This window comes from Spermophilus citellus (assembly GCF_964194105.1).
Source record: "Spermophilus citellus genome assembly, chromosome: 2".
Classification (NCBI taxonomy): domain Eukaryota; kingdom Metazoa; phylum Chordata; class Mammalia; order Rodentia; family Sciuridae; genus Spermophilus; species Spermophilus citellus.
The window spans coordinates 215538600-215556223 of NC_138183.1; the positions used below are offsets into that span (position 1 = coordinate 215538600).

General features: G+C 33.4%; 1 protein-coding gene across 3 annotated transcripts in view; it reads left to right on the forward strand.

Moving 5' to 3' along the window:
* The window catches only part of ANO5 (anoctamin 5), a 91916-nt gene that overhangs the window by 40707 nt on the left and 33585 nt on the right, over positions 1–17624 (forward strand). For all 3 annotated transcript variants that reach the window (XM_081278749.1, XM_081278747.1, XM_081278748.1), the window contains 4 exons: positions 1951–2066; positions 10653–10787; positions 11143–11248; positions 11354–11414. In XM_081278749.1, the coding sequence (XP_081134875.1) occupies positions 1951–2066; positions 10653–10787; positions 11143–11248; positions 11354–11414 (418 nt within the window). The remainder of the gene's footprint in view (positions 1–1950; positions 2067–10652; positions 10788–11142; positions 11249–11353; positions 11415–17624) is intronic.

Below are 17624 nucleotides of genomic sequence, written 5' to 3' on the forward strand. Positions count from 1 at the left end.
ATTGTCAATTTTCTGGAGGTGGTGTTGTTACAACAATTTCCAAAATCCCAAAGCAAAAAACTTTCCTCAATCTTCTGTGTCATGCTGTATTAATCAATACTATGAGAATTCACTCCACTCTAGTTTGACACTGATGAGTTTATTAATTTTACTGTTTCCTGTAAGAATAAAATAGAATTTTCCAAAATGCATGACCATCTTGAATAAGAATATCAATTCATTTGCACCTAACTTAAGTTTTATTTATTTTTTATTGGATGTTCACAACATTACAAAGCTCTTGACATATCATATTTCATACATTAGATTGAAGTGGGTTATGAACCCCCAATTTTACCCCAAATGCAGATTGCAGAATCACGTTGGTTACACATCCACGATTTTACATAATGCCCTATTAGTAATTTTTGTATTCTGCTACCTTTCCTATCCCCTACCATCCCCCCTCCCCACCCCTCCCATCTTCTCTCTCTACCCCATCTACTGTAATTCATTTCTCTCCTTGTTTATTTTCCCATTCCCCTCACAATCTCTTATATGTAATTTTGTATAGCAATGAGGGTCTCCCATAAGTTTTAGAGATCTCAACCATCCTTTTCCCTCCTGTAATGACCTCCCCACCCAACACACCACACCAAAAAACAAATATTTTTCCCCCAGGGCAAAATCATTCCTTGGAGATTATGGATTCTAAATGCCATAGGCATTTGGTAAAGTAGAGAAATCTAAAGTAGATTAAGGGACATTCTTGAACACATTCTAAGTCTTTCTTCACAAAAGGCTTATTGATTTTTGAGTACTTTTGTTTGTTCACTTTTAGGGCATTAATTCTCTTCTTTCTATGTTACCTCATGAGGCCAAACTAACATCCTCACCTACCAACAAATTGAATCTATTCATCTAGCTTTTTAGCAAGTGTCATGCTCATTGGAAATTCAGTGATATGGAGTTGTCTTTAAAGATACCTATAACTTAACAGCCAATTAATTCTACTTTTCTTACCTTCACTTCTGAATGCAAGTTGACATACTGGATTTTCCCTTATCTGCTTTACAGAATCATTTGTACAAGATTCCTATATAGGCTACTTTTTTTCTTTTCTTTTTAATTTTATTTCTCAAAATTCAGTAGAAATCTACAGAAGAAAGAAGTTGGAATATGTACAATACAAAATTTTACACTCAATCATATATATTTTCACATGTGCTAAATTTTAAACATAGTGTGCATTCAATGTGGTCCTCAGTAGTTCAGTTGTCTACATAAATAGTAGAACAGAATGTATTACACAGCTAAATTTGTACACAGTATTTTATTTGCCTAGCCAGGAAGAGATCTTAGCAAAGCTATTTAGTATCGAACAATGGGTAGGGAAGTCATACATGAGATAATACTGAGGCTCTTAAGTGCTAAAATTTGCAATAATTTACATTTGTTGGCAAGTGATTATTGGTGATAACCAAAGAGAACTGTACAAGAATTTCTTCCTGGCATAGCAGTGTGACTTAGATCATTCACTTAACTCTGCTTTGGGTTTAATTCTTCTAGCTATAAAATAAAAACATTGGCCTATCTCTTAATTCTGAGCTGGCTACATAGCAATTGAATCTCTAAGCTGAGATGAGTAAAGAGCACTTGAATAGAGAAGGCAGGGAATTTTAGGTGAAGGGAACAGTTTGAGCAGAGGCCAAGTCTCAAATTTTAACTCATATTTTTAGTTAGCTGTGTAAAAACTTAGTAAATAATCACTATTATCACTAGTAGTATGAATTTTGATGGATTTTAGTAATTAAATTCACATCAGTGGAATATGAAACATAATATAAAACTAAAAGAGAGTATTAGTCTTGTCCTTTAACCTCCTGGGGGTGGGGAAAAAAAGCATTCATTTACTTTTTCCTTGTCTACTTTTTACTTTGTCTTTTGTTTCTTCTTCTTGAATATTTATAGGGCCAATATTGGAAGCCAGCAGAACCTCCCAGTACTGTCAATGAAAGGTATACACTCTATCAGAATTGGGCACGCTTTTCCTATTTTTATAAGGAGCAGCCTTTAGATTTAATTAAGTAAGTATCTTACAATGAAAACTATGCTATTACATTTTGCTACCATTTTCACCCATTACATTTTATATCTTCTCTGTCTCATAATTTTCACCATCAAGTAATTCATTTGGGAGCAGAATATTGTTGCCAGAATCCATGAGATCATCAGGTTCTGCCTCTTAAAAGTTATATAAAGTTGGTCAAATCACTTGGCTATTAAGAGGGTCATCTGTAGAAGAAAAATAACAAAAGTACTTTGTTTTGGATTTATTTAATAATTAAATAGACACATGTATTTGCTAGCATTGGGAAGAGCACTTACTTCTCAGTGCATATTAGTGTAGATTTTCTTCTATAGTAGGAGAATCTAGAAGATAGGAGGAAGGTAACAGGTAGATTTTTGTGTGTATGTTGATCTTAGAGATCTGTAAGTCATTTGCTCAATAACCTGAACTGTCTTCAGATCGTTTTATTAACTGAGCAAGAACAATATGGTTGCAGGTTTTCAAGTTGAAAGATAACAATGTTTCATGTACACAGGCCATTGAGAGATTCTGCTATGATATCAGTAAAGGAACAATCAGATTACAGATGCCCCTGCCACTAGAGTCAGTATTTTTATATAATTTATGCTTGTACTGTGATACTTTCACATAGCCAGTGACTCTGTCAATCATTAATCAGACTCATTCTTGGATGACTATTTTAAGTTTTGAAAAATCATCATTTAATTTTTTAAGTGACAGAATAGCACATTTACGAAAAATTTAAGTAGTAAAAATGTAAAAATTTTAAGTGGAAATTCTATTTCTGGCAAACTCCATAGAACAAACTTCTCTTGCTTTGTGATATCTATTTAGTTCTATTTTTATGTGTCTGCATAAGAGAATATACATAAATATATTTTCACCTGTGGTATTTTTTTGATGTACTGATTAGCTATCCATGAGCAATTTTTGTTAAAGTGTCTGTTATAATCTTTTGGCATTTTTATCATTTTTATGATGCTGAGAATTTCTTTTTCTCCACTAAATAATATATCACTAATATCCTTTTTGGTAGATATACAAAGATCTGTCTCATACTTTTTAACAGTATGCAAGAACTTTTTATGCATTTTATAGGGCATTTGTGAGTTTTTCTAGTGAAAAACATTAGATTGTCCTGTATTTTTTTACTGTTGCATTCAGTGTTGTCAGAAATATCTGCTATTGGAGAATATATTAGTAGGATGTTTTTTAAGGAACAGAGTTGTGAGAATGAGGGTTTCCATGTTTTACATTTTTCAAAATGTTTTTATTCACCTAACATTATTCAACTATCTACCATAAGTGGACATTTAATAAGTATTCTCCAGGGTTGGTTTTCAGAATCCTAGATCTGTAGACACATTATGTCTCCGATTAGTGCTGGTGTATTTGTAATATCTTGTTAACACCTGCTAATTTCCTTTTGCAACTAGAAGGAAGTTCAGATATTCCTTTGGATGACAGTGTGTATCTTAAATTCAATAACTATAAAACTTTTTATCCTGTTAATCATTTCCCATATATAGCAAGCAGAGTGTTTCATTTTCAATAATGGAATAAAAAATTTAGCAGAAAATTTATTCTCAGTACCAATAGCTGAGTAAAGGTGTTTAGTAGATACCTGAAAAGGCAACAGAAAAAATACTGCATTATCACAGGAGTAGCAACTGCAGGAAAGAGCCATTATCCTTAGAATTTGCTCACAGTGGTTATGGAAAGGATCTTCATTCTTAACAGTTACTAATATGGCATTATGTAAAAATGTGGATGTGTAACCGATGTGATTCTGCAATCTGTATTTGGTGTAAAAATGGGAGTTCATAACCCACTTGAATCTAGTGTATGAAATATGATATGTCAAGAGCTTTGTAATGTTTTGAACACCCAATAAAAAAAAGAATGTACAATGAAATATTAGTGGTAAAAGGACTACAATGTATTTAACTTATTTTCAAGTGGTTCAGGTAAAGATATATGTGTGGACAATCATATACACCCATAAAAAGGGGGAGAGAAAATGTATATGGAGCAAAATGCTTACAATGAAAGAATCAGAGCATTCTATGAATTGTACTTTCAATTTTTATTTGTTATTTGAGTCATTTCCAAATGAAACCTTTAGCAAAAGGAGAGTTCATATGATCAATTTATTATCAACAAAGTAACCTGAAAATTCAATGGCGATGATGCTGATACAAATGGATATGTGTATCCAAAACATAAATCTTGATACTTTAGCATAAGAAGATTTAAATTAACTTGAACTGAAGCGGACCATAGAACTAAGTGTAAAAGCAAAAGCTACAAAGTGGGTTTTTTTTTTTTTTTTTTTTTTTTTGTACCAGGGATTGAACCTAGGGGTGTCTAACTCCTGAGCCACAACCCTAGACCTTTTTATTTTTTTATTGTGAGACAGGGTCTCACCCAGTTGCTTTAGGACCTTGTTAAATTGCTGAGACTGGCTTTGAATTTGCATTCTTCCTGCCTCAGCCTCCCAAGCCTCTGGGATTACAGGCATGTGACACCATGATGCCTGGCAAAAAAAAAAAAAAAAAAAAAAAAAAAAAAACCTGAAAGTGTTTTCAAGAGAGTATAGAGAAAAATCTATATGAATTTGTGTTAGGCATAAACTCACATAAGACACCAAAACACTATAAGAAAACAATATGTTTGATTTAATCAAAATTAAAAATATAGTCTCCTTAAAAGATGGTCACAAAAATCAAAAGACAAATTACAGAACAATAGAAGAAAACTTTTACAATAGACATAATAGAAGACTCTTACCTATAGTACTTAAGGAACTCTTATAATTCACTAATAAGGCAAAATAATTTTAAATGACAAAAGATTGCAACACATACTTCCCCAAACAATCATGTTTACTGATGATTAATAAGTACATAAAAGCTCAATATTATCATTTATAGGGGGAATAAAAATTAAAATGTTATTGAGATATCTCTTTTTACCCCCTCTATCAGCTAAAGTTAAAAAAAAAAAAAAACACAAGAAGCACTGGCAGGGCTGTAGCACTATGTGAAATCTCAAACACTGCTGGTGGGAATACATTATCGTACTGCACCTTTACAAACCAGTGTGAAGATTTCTTATAAATGCATATTTTCTGTGTTAGTCAGCAGTTTCACTTACATATAACCAGAAAAAAAATGAAGCAAATGTCTACAGAAGCATCATTATATGAATATTCATGACAGTCTAACTTCTAATAATAAAAATCTGGAAACAACTCTCCATGTACTGATGAGTGTATAAACAAATTATCATACATTCATACACTGGATATTTTCCCTCAGAAATAAACAGAAACAATTTATGCAACATCTTCATTTCTCTGATGTTGCATTAACATGGCAAACCACTGAAAACTACATACTCTGTTTCCATTTAAAAACATCATTATGTAAAAGACACAGCAATAGGGACTGACTTTAGAATAGCCATTTTCCAGAACTTGGTGTAAGGGAAGGGTCAACTTCAGGGGCTATAGGGAACTTTTTATTTGATAGAAGTGCTGTGTATGTGATTGGAATTGTAATTACATGAAATGAAAGCCTGAATTTGAAATTCTTGAACTATGCATTTAAACCAAGTGTATTTATCATATGTGAATTATACTGTGTTAGTCAGCTTTTCATTGTTGTGACAAAAACAAGTTTGAAGAGGAAAAGTTAGCTTTATATCTGGAGGTATCACTTCATGGTTGCCTGTTTCATTGGTTAGAGTTTGGGATAGAGCAGAAATCATGGCAGAAGGGCTGTGGAGGAAAGCTGCTTACAACATGGCAGCCAGGAAGCACACACACACACACACACACACACACACACACACACAGAGAGAGAGAGAGAGAGAGAGAGAGAGAGAGAGAGAGACAGACCAAGGACATATTATCTTGAAGAACATGCCCCTCCAGTGTCCTACTTCCTCCAGCCATTTCCACCTGCCTACAGTTACTACTCAGTGGTCCATTTAAATGATTAATCCACTAATGAGGTTGTATCTCACATGGTCCAATCTTTTCCTAAAAGCCCTACCTCCAAAACTTGCTGCATTGGGAACAGTAGTTTCAAACAATCTTTTTTAGAAAAAAAAAATTCACGATTCAAACCATAACATACTCAATTTGATTTGATTGAAAAACAAAAAGAAAAAGAAAAAATCCTGTTAAGATTTATCTTTGGGATAAAATAATAGTTTGGGGGTGCAATGAGCAAACTCAGAAGAGGAGAAAGACTGAAGCAGGCAAGTAAGGAGGCTGTTGATTGTGGCAATAAATATTGAAGATCCTATCCAAGGCACTGGAAACAGAATAGAGGAGAGACCATGGATTAGAAAACTTTTTTTGTGTGTATGTATGGCAGTATTCCTGGGATCTAGTGGGTGACTGAACGTAGAAAATAATAGAGAAGTCAGGATGACTGTGGTGTCTAGAAAGAGATTCAGAATATAGGAATATAAATTCCTACATTTCACATAATTTATGTTATCTCTATACCAAATTACAATTCCAGCATCTGAATATTTATAAGTGATTTTTCTGTCACTAGGGCAATGATCACTTTATTGTATTAAATAATATATTGGGGAAATTTTAATACCAAGATTTCTGTCATTGTCATATTAAACTGCAATTTTATATGCTCTGTCAGCCTTTTGTCCTTGCCAGTTTAACAACTTTATAAATTTTTTCTCACTGTTTAGAAATAAAATGTTATACTACTATCTATTAAAGAGCAATGACTATAATGAACTATTATAGTTCCAAGATAATATAATAGCTAAGTTTCTCGTTTGTCAGTGAATTCGCTATGAAAATGAATTCTTTTAGAGTGGATGTTTGCATTTGTTCATTCCTTCTTTGGGACTCTATTTTAGTCAATTTGTCATTGGACAAAGTTCCAAGGGGCAGTATGTCCACAAATTGACCTGGGAGGGTTCTTGACTTATACCACTAAAAAAAAAATAGAACGCATTGAAAGCAGGGCACAAGAAAGATTGATTAAAGCAAAGATATGCACACCCCAAAGGCAGGGTGCAGACTCCTCTTGCCTCTTTAGAGAAGACAAATGACATACATAGGATTTTCTACATGGGATTTTCTGGGGAAGAAAAATACAGGTTTCCTAACAAGCTTTTGTGAAAAATCCCATGTCAATCATTTGATATTTAGGGTTAAGAATGTTTCTTCCTGGTTAAAGCTGTCTGGTCATAAATCATTTATGGGTACTCTGTGTAGGTCTTTGAATCTGCTGGCATTGAAACTGATTTGTTCTCATTATTGATAATCTGGTACAAGCATACACTGGAGGTTTTATTCATCTAACTAATGAGGCAGGTGTGGCTGATCATACTCACATATCTTGGTCCCTCTACCAAGGGTCTCCTTTTGTCTCTCCCTGACATCCTATCTATCTCAGATTCCATCATAATTCTTTGTACTACCTCAGACTAATTTTTTCACCTTGGATTTACAAAATTAGACTAATTCTACCAGGCACCATGGTGGCACGCCTGTAATCCCAGCAGTTTGGGAGGATGAGACAGAATTATCTTGAGTTCAAAGCCAGCCTCAGCAAAAGCAAGGCACTAAGCAACAAAGCGAGACCCTGTCTCTAAATAAAATATAGGAATGGGGATGTGGCTCAGTGGTCGAGGCCCCTGAGTTCAATCCCCAATACATTCCCCCAAATTGGACTAATTACTTCATATAATCATTGCACAGCCATTATTACTAAATCTCTTCTGTCAGATGCTGTTAGATATTAGGTCAGAGACAATTTGAACATTTAGTAAATAAAATGAGCAGATTGAGAAATAATATACATATAATATATGGCACATTTTTCCTAGGAAATGCTCAAAAGAAAGGAGTCTCAGTATATTTGAGACTTCGTAGAGTGTTCCATATTGTTATATTTATTTCTGTTGTGAATAATAAGATAGGTTAAGCAGCATCTCAAATTTTATTTCAATAATCTATGTATTTTTACTGTAATACAAATGTAAGGTATGTCTTGTAAAGTAGTTTAAGTGTTAATCAGTTATTGTTAAACTTAAGTTCAAAGTTTAGTAAAATAATTGCTACACTTCCAGATACAATAAATTCTTATAACTTTATCTAATAAGTGCTTGACTATTTCCCTCCTTAAAATATTCATGAAATCTGAAAGGTAGATAAAAGCAGTTTGTCCTTTAAAAATAAGGTTGTTGAGGGCTATGGTTGTGGCTCACTGGTAGAGTGATAGCCTAGCATTTGTGAGGCAAATATATAAACCACATATAAACAAATAAATAAATAAAGGTCCATTAATAACTAATAAAAATATTTTTTAAAAATAAGGTTGTTGAAATATCTAGTTTTCTTTTGAATTTCTGAGGAATTATAAGTCTATAGGAGTAATATTACCTTATACCTCCTAAAATTTTTGCTTCTATAATGTTAAAACATCAAAGGAAAATTAACATGGTGAAAATGATCTTCCACAAAATAAAACAGTATATACTTTTTTCCTGATTTTATTGTTATATAGTATTATAGTAATTATTATATGTTTCAGTAAAATACTGGGAGAAATCAAGTCCATTCACCCTAGTTGAGAGTAACTGTAAGGAAGTTATGAATGGTAGATTAGTAAGTATGGTGTTATAGTTAAATTTCATGTCATGGTGATTTGTAAAACAATAGGGAAAATAAAAATTTAAAATGTATGCACAATGGAATATTACTTGGCCATAAAGAAGAATGACTTAATAGCATTTACCAGTAAATAAATGAAACTGGAGTCTGCCATGCTGACTGAAATAAGCCAGTCCCAAAAAGTCAAAGAATGTTTTCTCTGATATGTGGAAGCTAATCCCAAATATGGGGCAGATGGGCATAAAAGAAATAGAAGAAAGACCAGAGTATTAGACAAAGGGGAATGAAGGGAAGGGAGGACAGATGGGATAGGAAAAGACAGTAGAATATATCTGACCTAACTTCCCTGTGTACATATGTAAATAAACCATCATGTACATCCACAAGATATTAATTTTAAAAAACTATAAATAAATAGCAGAAAAATAGTAGATTAGAGGGAAGGGAACAGGTGGAAGGAAAAGGAGTGGGGATGTACAGGGAACTAAATTAGAACCAATTATATTCCATGCTTTTATGAAGATATAAAAATGAATTCTATTGTCATGTATAATAAAAATATCCAATAAAAGTTTAAAATATATAAACCATGAGAAAAAAATACAAAATGCTTATCATTACTGAACAGAATGAAGGAAGATTATACAAACAGAAAGAAGCCTATTTGGAAAAGAGTTTTGAAAAATGAGAGGTTCAATAAAACTAATATTTAATATGAGAAATACATTTGAAATTCTCATTGGGAAATGCTGTTTATTAAACCTTTACAGACCTGGATGCATGTATGAAAACTGCAATTTAAGTGCTTTCATAAACATGCTCTTGAACTCAAAACTAATCACATCTAACTGTCTAGGAAGGAAGCTGTTGAAAAGCATACAAATTTGGTGAGCTAGTCTCTGTATGAATAAGGAGGAGAATAACCAGGTAAGAAGCAACAATGAAACCTGGTTTTCTGAATCAGAGAAAACTATGCTGTTAGATTCCTAAAGAAGGACTCAGTTAAAAAAGAAAACAAACTTGATTTTGAGACCTGAATATTTATGCTCAATATTAAACCTTTATAAAGGAAGAGCTGAACTGCTATACTTGGTGGAATTTTTATTAAATAGTCCTTTTAAATTCCTTGGTCAGTTACCTATGTTCCTCCATTAGAGATCCAAACTAGGAAGAAGATGATCATATATACCTATAGTATGTTCCAAGTACCATTGTCAGTGTCAGAAATTAGGTAAAGCAAAAATCCATGCAGATTATGAGTATGATTTTAAGGTGTCAGATTAATTGCTAGAGGTTTCATTTCAGGGTACTTTGTAGTTTATTTAAAAAATGCTTAATTTCTCTAAAATTTAGAAGCTCTTCAAATTATCTTATTGTATAAAATTTATTTATTTATTTTTTATTTTTTTTCCTCATCTAGAAAAAATTTTATTTTATTATTTGTTTTATTGGTTGTTCAAAACATTACAAAGCTCATGACATATCATCTTCCATACATTTGATTCAAGTGGGTTATGAACTCCCCTTTTTTACCCCAATTACAAATTGCAGAATCACATCGGTTACACATCCACATTTTTACATAATACCATATTAATGACTGTTGTATTCTGCTACCTTTCCTATCCCCTACTATCCCCCCTCCCCTAAAATTTAAATTTATATTATATTCAAGCACCTCCTTCTATGTGCTACTTCTTTTAATCCCTACATATATTCACATAGAATGGGATAGGGATTTTCCTGTATTTTATTATGTGGAAAGTAAGTTTAGAGAGTTAAGGAATTTTTCCAAAATTACACATTTAGAAAGCAGCTGGGCCAAAATTAGAATGCATATCTGTCTGAATACAAAACCGAAGCTCCCCAGAATACACCATTCTTCTAATTTCTGATTTTTCTTTTTAATCTTTTTCACAGGGACTATTTTGGAGAAAAAATTGGTATCTATTTTGTTTTCTTGGGATTTTACACTGAAATGCTTCTAATTGCAGCTGTAGTTGGCTTAGCTTGTCTTATTTATGGGATATTATTAATGGATTCTAACCAAACCAGGTAAGTAGAGCTGAGCTCCTCAGAGAAAATATTTCTTATGTTAACTGAAACAAATATTGATATTTCCCTGGCATTTGTCCAAAATATTTCCCTATGCTCTCAGTTAACTGATATTTCCAAAGAGGACCCAAACACAGCAGCTGCCCTTCACCAGATACTTTCTTGAAAATGTTTTTAATGATGTGCTTTAAAAAATTTTCTCTTCAAAATATAACTTGACCCATTACAGAAAATGCTACTTCATTGCTCCTTCTCTTCTATGTGAGAATCTATATAAAAACTGTTCTAATAATAGTAGCTTAGACTTTCACTGTAAAATATTGCCTTCAAAATAACTTTACTGTTCTCTGGGTAGTACTGACATCTGTGACCCTGAAATTGGAGGTCAATTGATCATGTGCCCACTCTGTGATCAAGTATGTGATTATTGGAGACTAAATAGTACCTGCTTGATTTCAAAGGTATGCAGACTTTGTGGTATGTTCAAAAAACTTGGAATTTCCCTCCTTTTATATTGCAATTGATACTAACTGGTCTTTGTGATGTTGTTATTGTTATTTTTACAGTTGTCCCATTTATTTGATAATGAATCTACAGTATTCTTTGCAATATTCATGGGAATTTGGGGTGAGTACATAGTCCCATAAAAACAAAACAGTTTTCTTCATATGATGTTAATATAGCTCATCCATATAAGATATTCAGATGACATATCTTAGATACCAAAGGTGGTTTCAGACCACTGTTTCTTCTCTAAAGTAAATATACAGGTGAACTCGTTACCCCTTGATCCTTGAGAAATAAAGGTCTCTATTAAATATCTGTTTGTTTCTCTAAGAAATGGTATAATTTTTGAGCCGGGTGTGGTGGCACACACCTGTAATCCCAGTGGCTCTGGAGGCTGAGGAAGGAAGATTGTGAGTTCAAAGCCAGCCTCTCAGCAACTTAGTGAGGTGCTAAGCAACTCAACGAGACCCTGTCTCAAAATAAAATATAAAAAGAGCTGGGTATGTACTTCAGAGGTTAAGTACCCCTGGTTCAATCTCTGGTATCAAAAAAAAAAAAAAGAAACAGGTAAATTTTTAAGACATCAGATATATTAGGCTCCCACTATCTCCCCGTGCCATAGTAAAGATAGTTTCAATAAGCCCTTAATTTGGGAGTGGCTTAGCATAAATATATGGTAGCTGGAAGTTAGGGATTCATGGATACAAACTGGAGCAAGGATTGAAAACTGTGGAAAGCTACCCAACAATGTTTGAGTCTGAATTCTTTGTGTCTTGTTCTAATTTCGGCTTGCAGTTCCATTTGTTTAAAATCATCCACATGGGTACTTAATGTGCAAGGTGACTGCAGAAGACTCAGAGGTGGGCCAAGCTTACACTAGAGGAGGCATTCAACAGTAATGGTTATAACCCTAACACTTAAATTGGTGCCTGATACAAATTTGTGGCTCAAAGTATATTTTGGGCACCAAAGTAAATAATGCAATTAAACTGTACTAAGTTTGGAGAGTTAATCCAAATAAAGAAAAAAACAAAATTAACTATTTTTAAACATTATTTTGTTAGAAAATGTGTTATATATTCCAACAATCTTACAAATAAACTGGTAGAATACAATATATGCAAACTCTGGAAAGTACTTGTACACTTTTTGGAAAATCTTTTTTTCTTCTTATTCTTATGAAGACTGTAAATGTAAAATAAAGTGAATGACAGATTACAACAAATACTTTGTTAGAGTTTTCAGATGTCTCCTTGGAGAGAGAGGGTGCTCCATCAATAGGAGGAAACACTGGAAAGTGAGCATTTCAGAGATGTTGCCATCACTTTTTCCTTCAGAAATATTTGTTGTAGTGAAGAGTTAAGTTTAAGCTGAATGATATGATGTGTTGGAAGAGCAGATGTGATAAACAGACCATTTATGTTAAAGGATCAACACTTTAGTCATTTAGTTGAGAATCAAAATAAAGAAGGCTTTGTGGTTGAGAGAAGGGAGTGTTTTCTTTCAGTGTTTTGGTTTGTTAGTAATGAAAACACATGACTTTTATAGGAAATTCAAGAAGTATATAACAAGCACCCAAGTCCCTCACTTCTCTGCTGAGACCCCTGTCCATGGCTATCAAAGCTTCATTATCCCCTGAGAAGGATACCTGCAGCTACCAGGATTTTCATGTCCAAGGGAATTCCTTATCCAATGAGGGATGGAAATTAGTGGGTAAAAACTTCAGCTTCCCACACCTCAAGAGGTAATTCTGAGGTGTTTTATATATATAATTAATAAGAGGATGAGGACCCCCCAACAGGACTGAGCTCCAGTTGCCCACAAATGGCAACATATTTATGAACCCATTTTTACCTTTTCTTCTTCCCTATCTCAACTTTCCTCGACTGTCACATGTGTCTCTTGGCATCAACTATCTGGGATCAAGTCTTCATCTCAGTGTCTGACTTGAGATAACAAAAAGTAAGATTTTTCAATGATAATTAAAGCACAATTCCTGCCCTCATGGAGTTTCCAGTTTGTTGGGGTTTGCAGATGCATACCATTCACTTTTTATTGCATGTAATGATAGCATCAAGATTTGGCGTCCTTATAAAGAAGAGATGTCCATATGCCAACTTAACAAACCTGGTATTGTGGTAAATTGTTAGTGAGATTTCTTGATCCTCTGTTCTCTTTGAAACTAGAACTTATTTCTTCAGAAGACAGCAGCCAAGAAGAAATGTTAGAAACCCATAAATCCTTCTGGTTTACACAAATGCCTCTTATTTATTTATTTATTTATTTATTTATTTTTTGGCCTCGGATAAAGTAATCCTCGCCCAACTGTGAAATGCACATAGTTGTATTTGTTAGATTTTGCTACTAATTAGAAAGAAGTCTATTTTCCCCCAGAATCCCTATGTTTTGATATACATTTTAGTGCCCTTTTCATGAGTTATTCTTATAGAAATAAATTTTCATTCTGATGATAGGAACAACTCTATATCACATCAACTTCCAATATGAAATTGAAAAAATGAAGCACTAGGTGCGATGTTTCCAAAGTTAGTTGACACTCAATATAAAGAAGGCTTTGTGGTTGAGGGTAGGGAGTGTTTTCCTTCAATGTTTTTGTTTGTTAATAATGAAAACACACAACCTTCATGTGAAATTCAAGCAGAGTATAGCGATAGGAAATGTTAGAATCTCTCAAAATATGATAATTATTTTGTCCATAATTTTCCAGCATCTTTCACTCTGAGTATATGGGACTTATATTCATGTAATTTCATATAAGCAACATAATATTATATAAATTGTTTTCAGCATGCTTTTTTTACTCAGCAAACAATGAATCATGGGACTCCTTTCTTTTTTTTTTTTTTTGAGAGAGAGAGAGAGAGAGAGAGAATTTTAATATTTATTTTTTTTTTAGTTTTCGGCAAACACAACTTTGTTGGTATGTGGTGCTGAGGATCGAACCCGGGCAGCACGCATGCCAGGCAAGCGCGCTACCACTTGAGCCACATCCCCAGCCCCTCATGGGACTCCTTTCGTATCAATGAATGTGCGTGACAGGGTACAGGTACATGTGTACATATGGACATGTGTATTTATGACTAAGTAGAATTGCTTTTTTTCAATTTATCACATTTTACCTGATCAGTTCTCCATTATTACACATTTAGGTCATTAACACTTTTAGATCATCTATTGTTTTACAGAGCCATGGTAACCAAATACTACTTCAGAAATTTATAGTAGTTTTTTTCCTTGTAATTTAAATAAAGAAACAAATGGTAAAACCCTGCTTAATGGGATGGGGATAGAGCTCAGTTGGTAGAGTGCTTGTCTTGCATACACAAGGCCCTGGGTTCAATCCCCAGCAACACAAGAAAAAAAAAAACTGCTTACTTGTATTGGACTTTTGAAACATTTTTATCCCTACATGTGTCTAGTATATGCAAGAGAAAAAAATGAATAGAGTTAAAATACCTGTCTCATAAAATTGAAACTCAGCACTAAATGATAAAATGAGTGAGTGAAAGTTTGTGTAAAATATAACCTGTTATGGAAGAAAACCACAGTTTAAAGACTGGAACACAATCTAAAGACTACTTTCATAGAAGTCCATTTCAAGTGCGGAGAATCAGACAAAGACTGAATTACCTTTTAAATGTTTTTTATTAGTGCATTATAGTTATACATAATAGTGGTATTAATTTTGACATAACCATTCAAGCTTGGAATATAATTTGCTCCATTTCAGTCTCTAGTACTTCCCCTTTCCTTCCCTCTCTCTTCCCCTGTCCCCCTTCCTTTATTCTACTGGTCTTCCATTTAATGTATGAGTCTACATTTTTCCCCACACCCTCACCAGCATTTATTATTGTTTGTGTTCTTGATAATTGCCATTCTGACTGGAGTGAAATGGAATCTCAGTTCTGATTTACATTTACCTGATTTCCATGGTGTTGAACAGTTTTCATAAATTTATTGCATTTATATTTATTCTTTTGAGAAGTGTATGTTTAATTCTTTTGCTCATTTGTTAATTAGGTTAGTTACTGTAACTGTGTAGTGTAATTTGAGATCTGATTGTGATCCGGCGTCACTCTTTTTGCTCAGGATTGCTTTGGCTATTCTGGGTCTCTTATTCTTGTATATGAATTACTCTGTTTTTCTTTTAAATTGATAGTCAAAATAGTATGATTCGTCACATAGTTTGATAGAAGTACACTTTGCAGTGGTTAATGGATGTCATTGTAGTTGTTTTGTTTTGGTGGTTTTGGGGGGGTTCTTTATATAGTCTGAATATTACCCCAGTTGGAAGACCATCTGTCAAAGATTTCCTTCCAATCTGTAGGCCTATTCTTCATGCTCTTAATCATTCCCTTTGTTGTGCAGAAACTTTTTTTTTTATGGTGCTGGGTATTGAACCTATGGCCTTGTGCACGCAAGGCAAGCACTCTACCAACTGAGTTATATACCCAGCTGCTCAGAAACTTTTTAAAATTTGATGCCATTCCATTTGATTCCTTTCCCCCCACCTTGTGCTTTAGGAGTCTTGTTAAAAAAAAAAAAAAAGTTAATGCCTTTGGAGTGTTGGTCCTGTTTTCTTCTATGCTTGCAAATTTTCTGGAGAAATTCCCAAGTCTTTGATCTACTTTGAATTGATTTTTGTGAATTGTAAAAAATAAGGGTCAGGTTTCATTTTACACATGTATATCCAGTTTTCCCAGCTCCATTTTTTAAAAAAGTCTATCTTTTCTTCCACATATATTTGTAGCGTGTTTGTTGAGCATCAGATGACTGAATATATGTGGATTGGTCTCAGTGTCTTTTATTCTATTCCACTGGTCTTCATGTCTATTTTGATGCCAATACCATGCTAATAGTTTTACTGTAACTGCTTAGTGTAATTTGAGATCTGATTGTGATCCAGCATCACTCTTTTTGCTCAGGATTGCTTTGGCTATTCTGGGTCTCTTATTCTTCTAGATGAATTACTCTGTTTTTCTTTTAAATTGACAGTCAAAATAGTATAGATTCGTCACATGTGGTATGATAGAAGTACACTTTGCAGTAGTTAATCGATGGAAAATTTGATTTCCACTAAGTTTACTCATACACAGTCAACCTGTCTTAAGGATCTGTTCCAAGAATACACAATGGAGAAGTGATAGTGAGCCAGATCCCATCAACAAATGGTGTTGGGAATCCTAGCTATCCACGCGTAAAATAATGAAATTGAACCCTTCTACCATAGTAACAATCAAATAAAAATGGGTTTAAGACCTAAACATAAGATCAGAGCCTGTAAAATTCCTAAAATAAAATATAGGGGAAATGCTTCATGACACAGGTGTGAGCGATGTTTTCATAGACATGACACCAGATGCTAGGCAATATGTTCAGAAATAAACAAGTGAGTCTATATCAAATTAAGGAGCTTCTATGATAAAGGGAAACACAATGATAGCAAAACCTGTGGAATGGAAGAATATTTGCAAACCTTTTATCTCATAAGAGTTTAACATCCAAACTTTATTAAAAAATCCTTTACTCAATCCTGCATAGAAAAATAAAGACATCAGCAACCTGATTAAAATTGGTTAAGGATTTGAATAAAAAGTTCTCCAAAGAAGATATGCAAATGGCCAACACATATATGAAAAAAAAATGCCTAATGTCACCAGTTGTCAGTAAAGTGACAATCTAAACCATAGTGAGATATAAACTCACACCTCTCAAGATGGATTATATATATATATATATATATATATATATATATATATATATATACACACATATAAATATATACACACACATATAAAATATGCATGGGTAAAAACAAGAATATGGAACATTTCATACTGTTGTTAGGATTGCAAAATGTTGCAGTAAATGTGAGAAATACAATGAAGTTTCCTCAAAAAGTTAAAAATCGCACTACTATATGTCAATATTCCTACATCTGGATATTTACCCAAAATAGCTGAATCAGGATCTTGCAGAAATGTTACCACTTCTATGTTCATTGAAACATAATGACAAGATGTGCAAACAATCAAAATGTCCATAGATAGATAAATGGATTATAATTAGCTGTATATACATGTAATAGAATATTTTTAAGCCTTGAAAAATAAGGGCAATCTACAATATCTAACAATATGGATGAAACATAGGTACATTTTTTCCCAGTGAAATAAGACAGTGACAGAAAGATAAGCAGTGCATGATTCCATTCTTATGAAATATTTATAATAATCAAATTGATAGAATCAAAGTATATAGTGGTGGTTGATAGGGACTGAGAGATTAGGAATTTGAGTGTCAGTAATC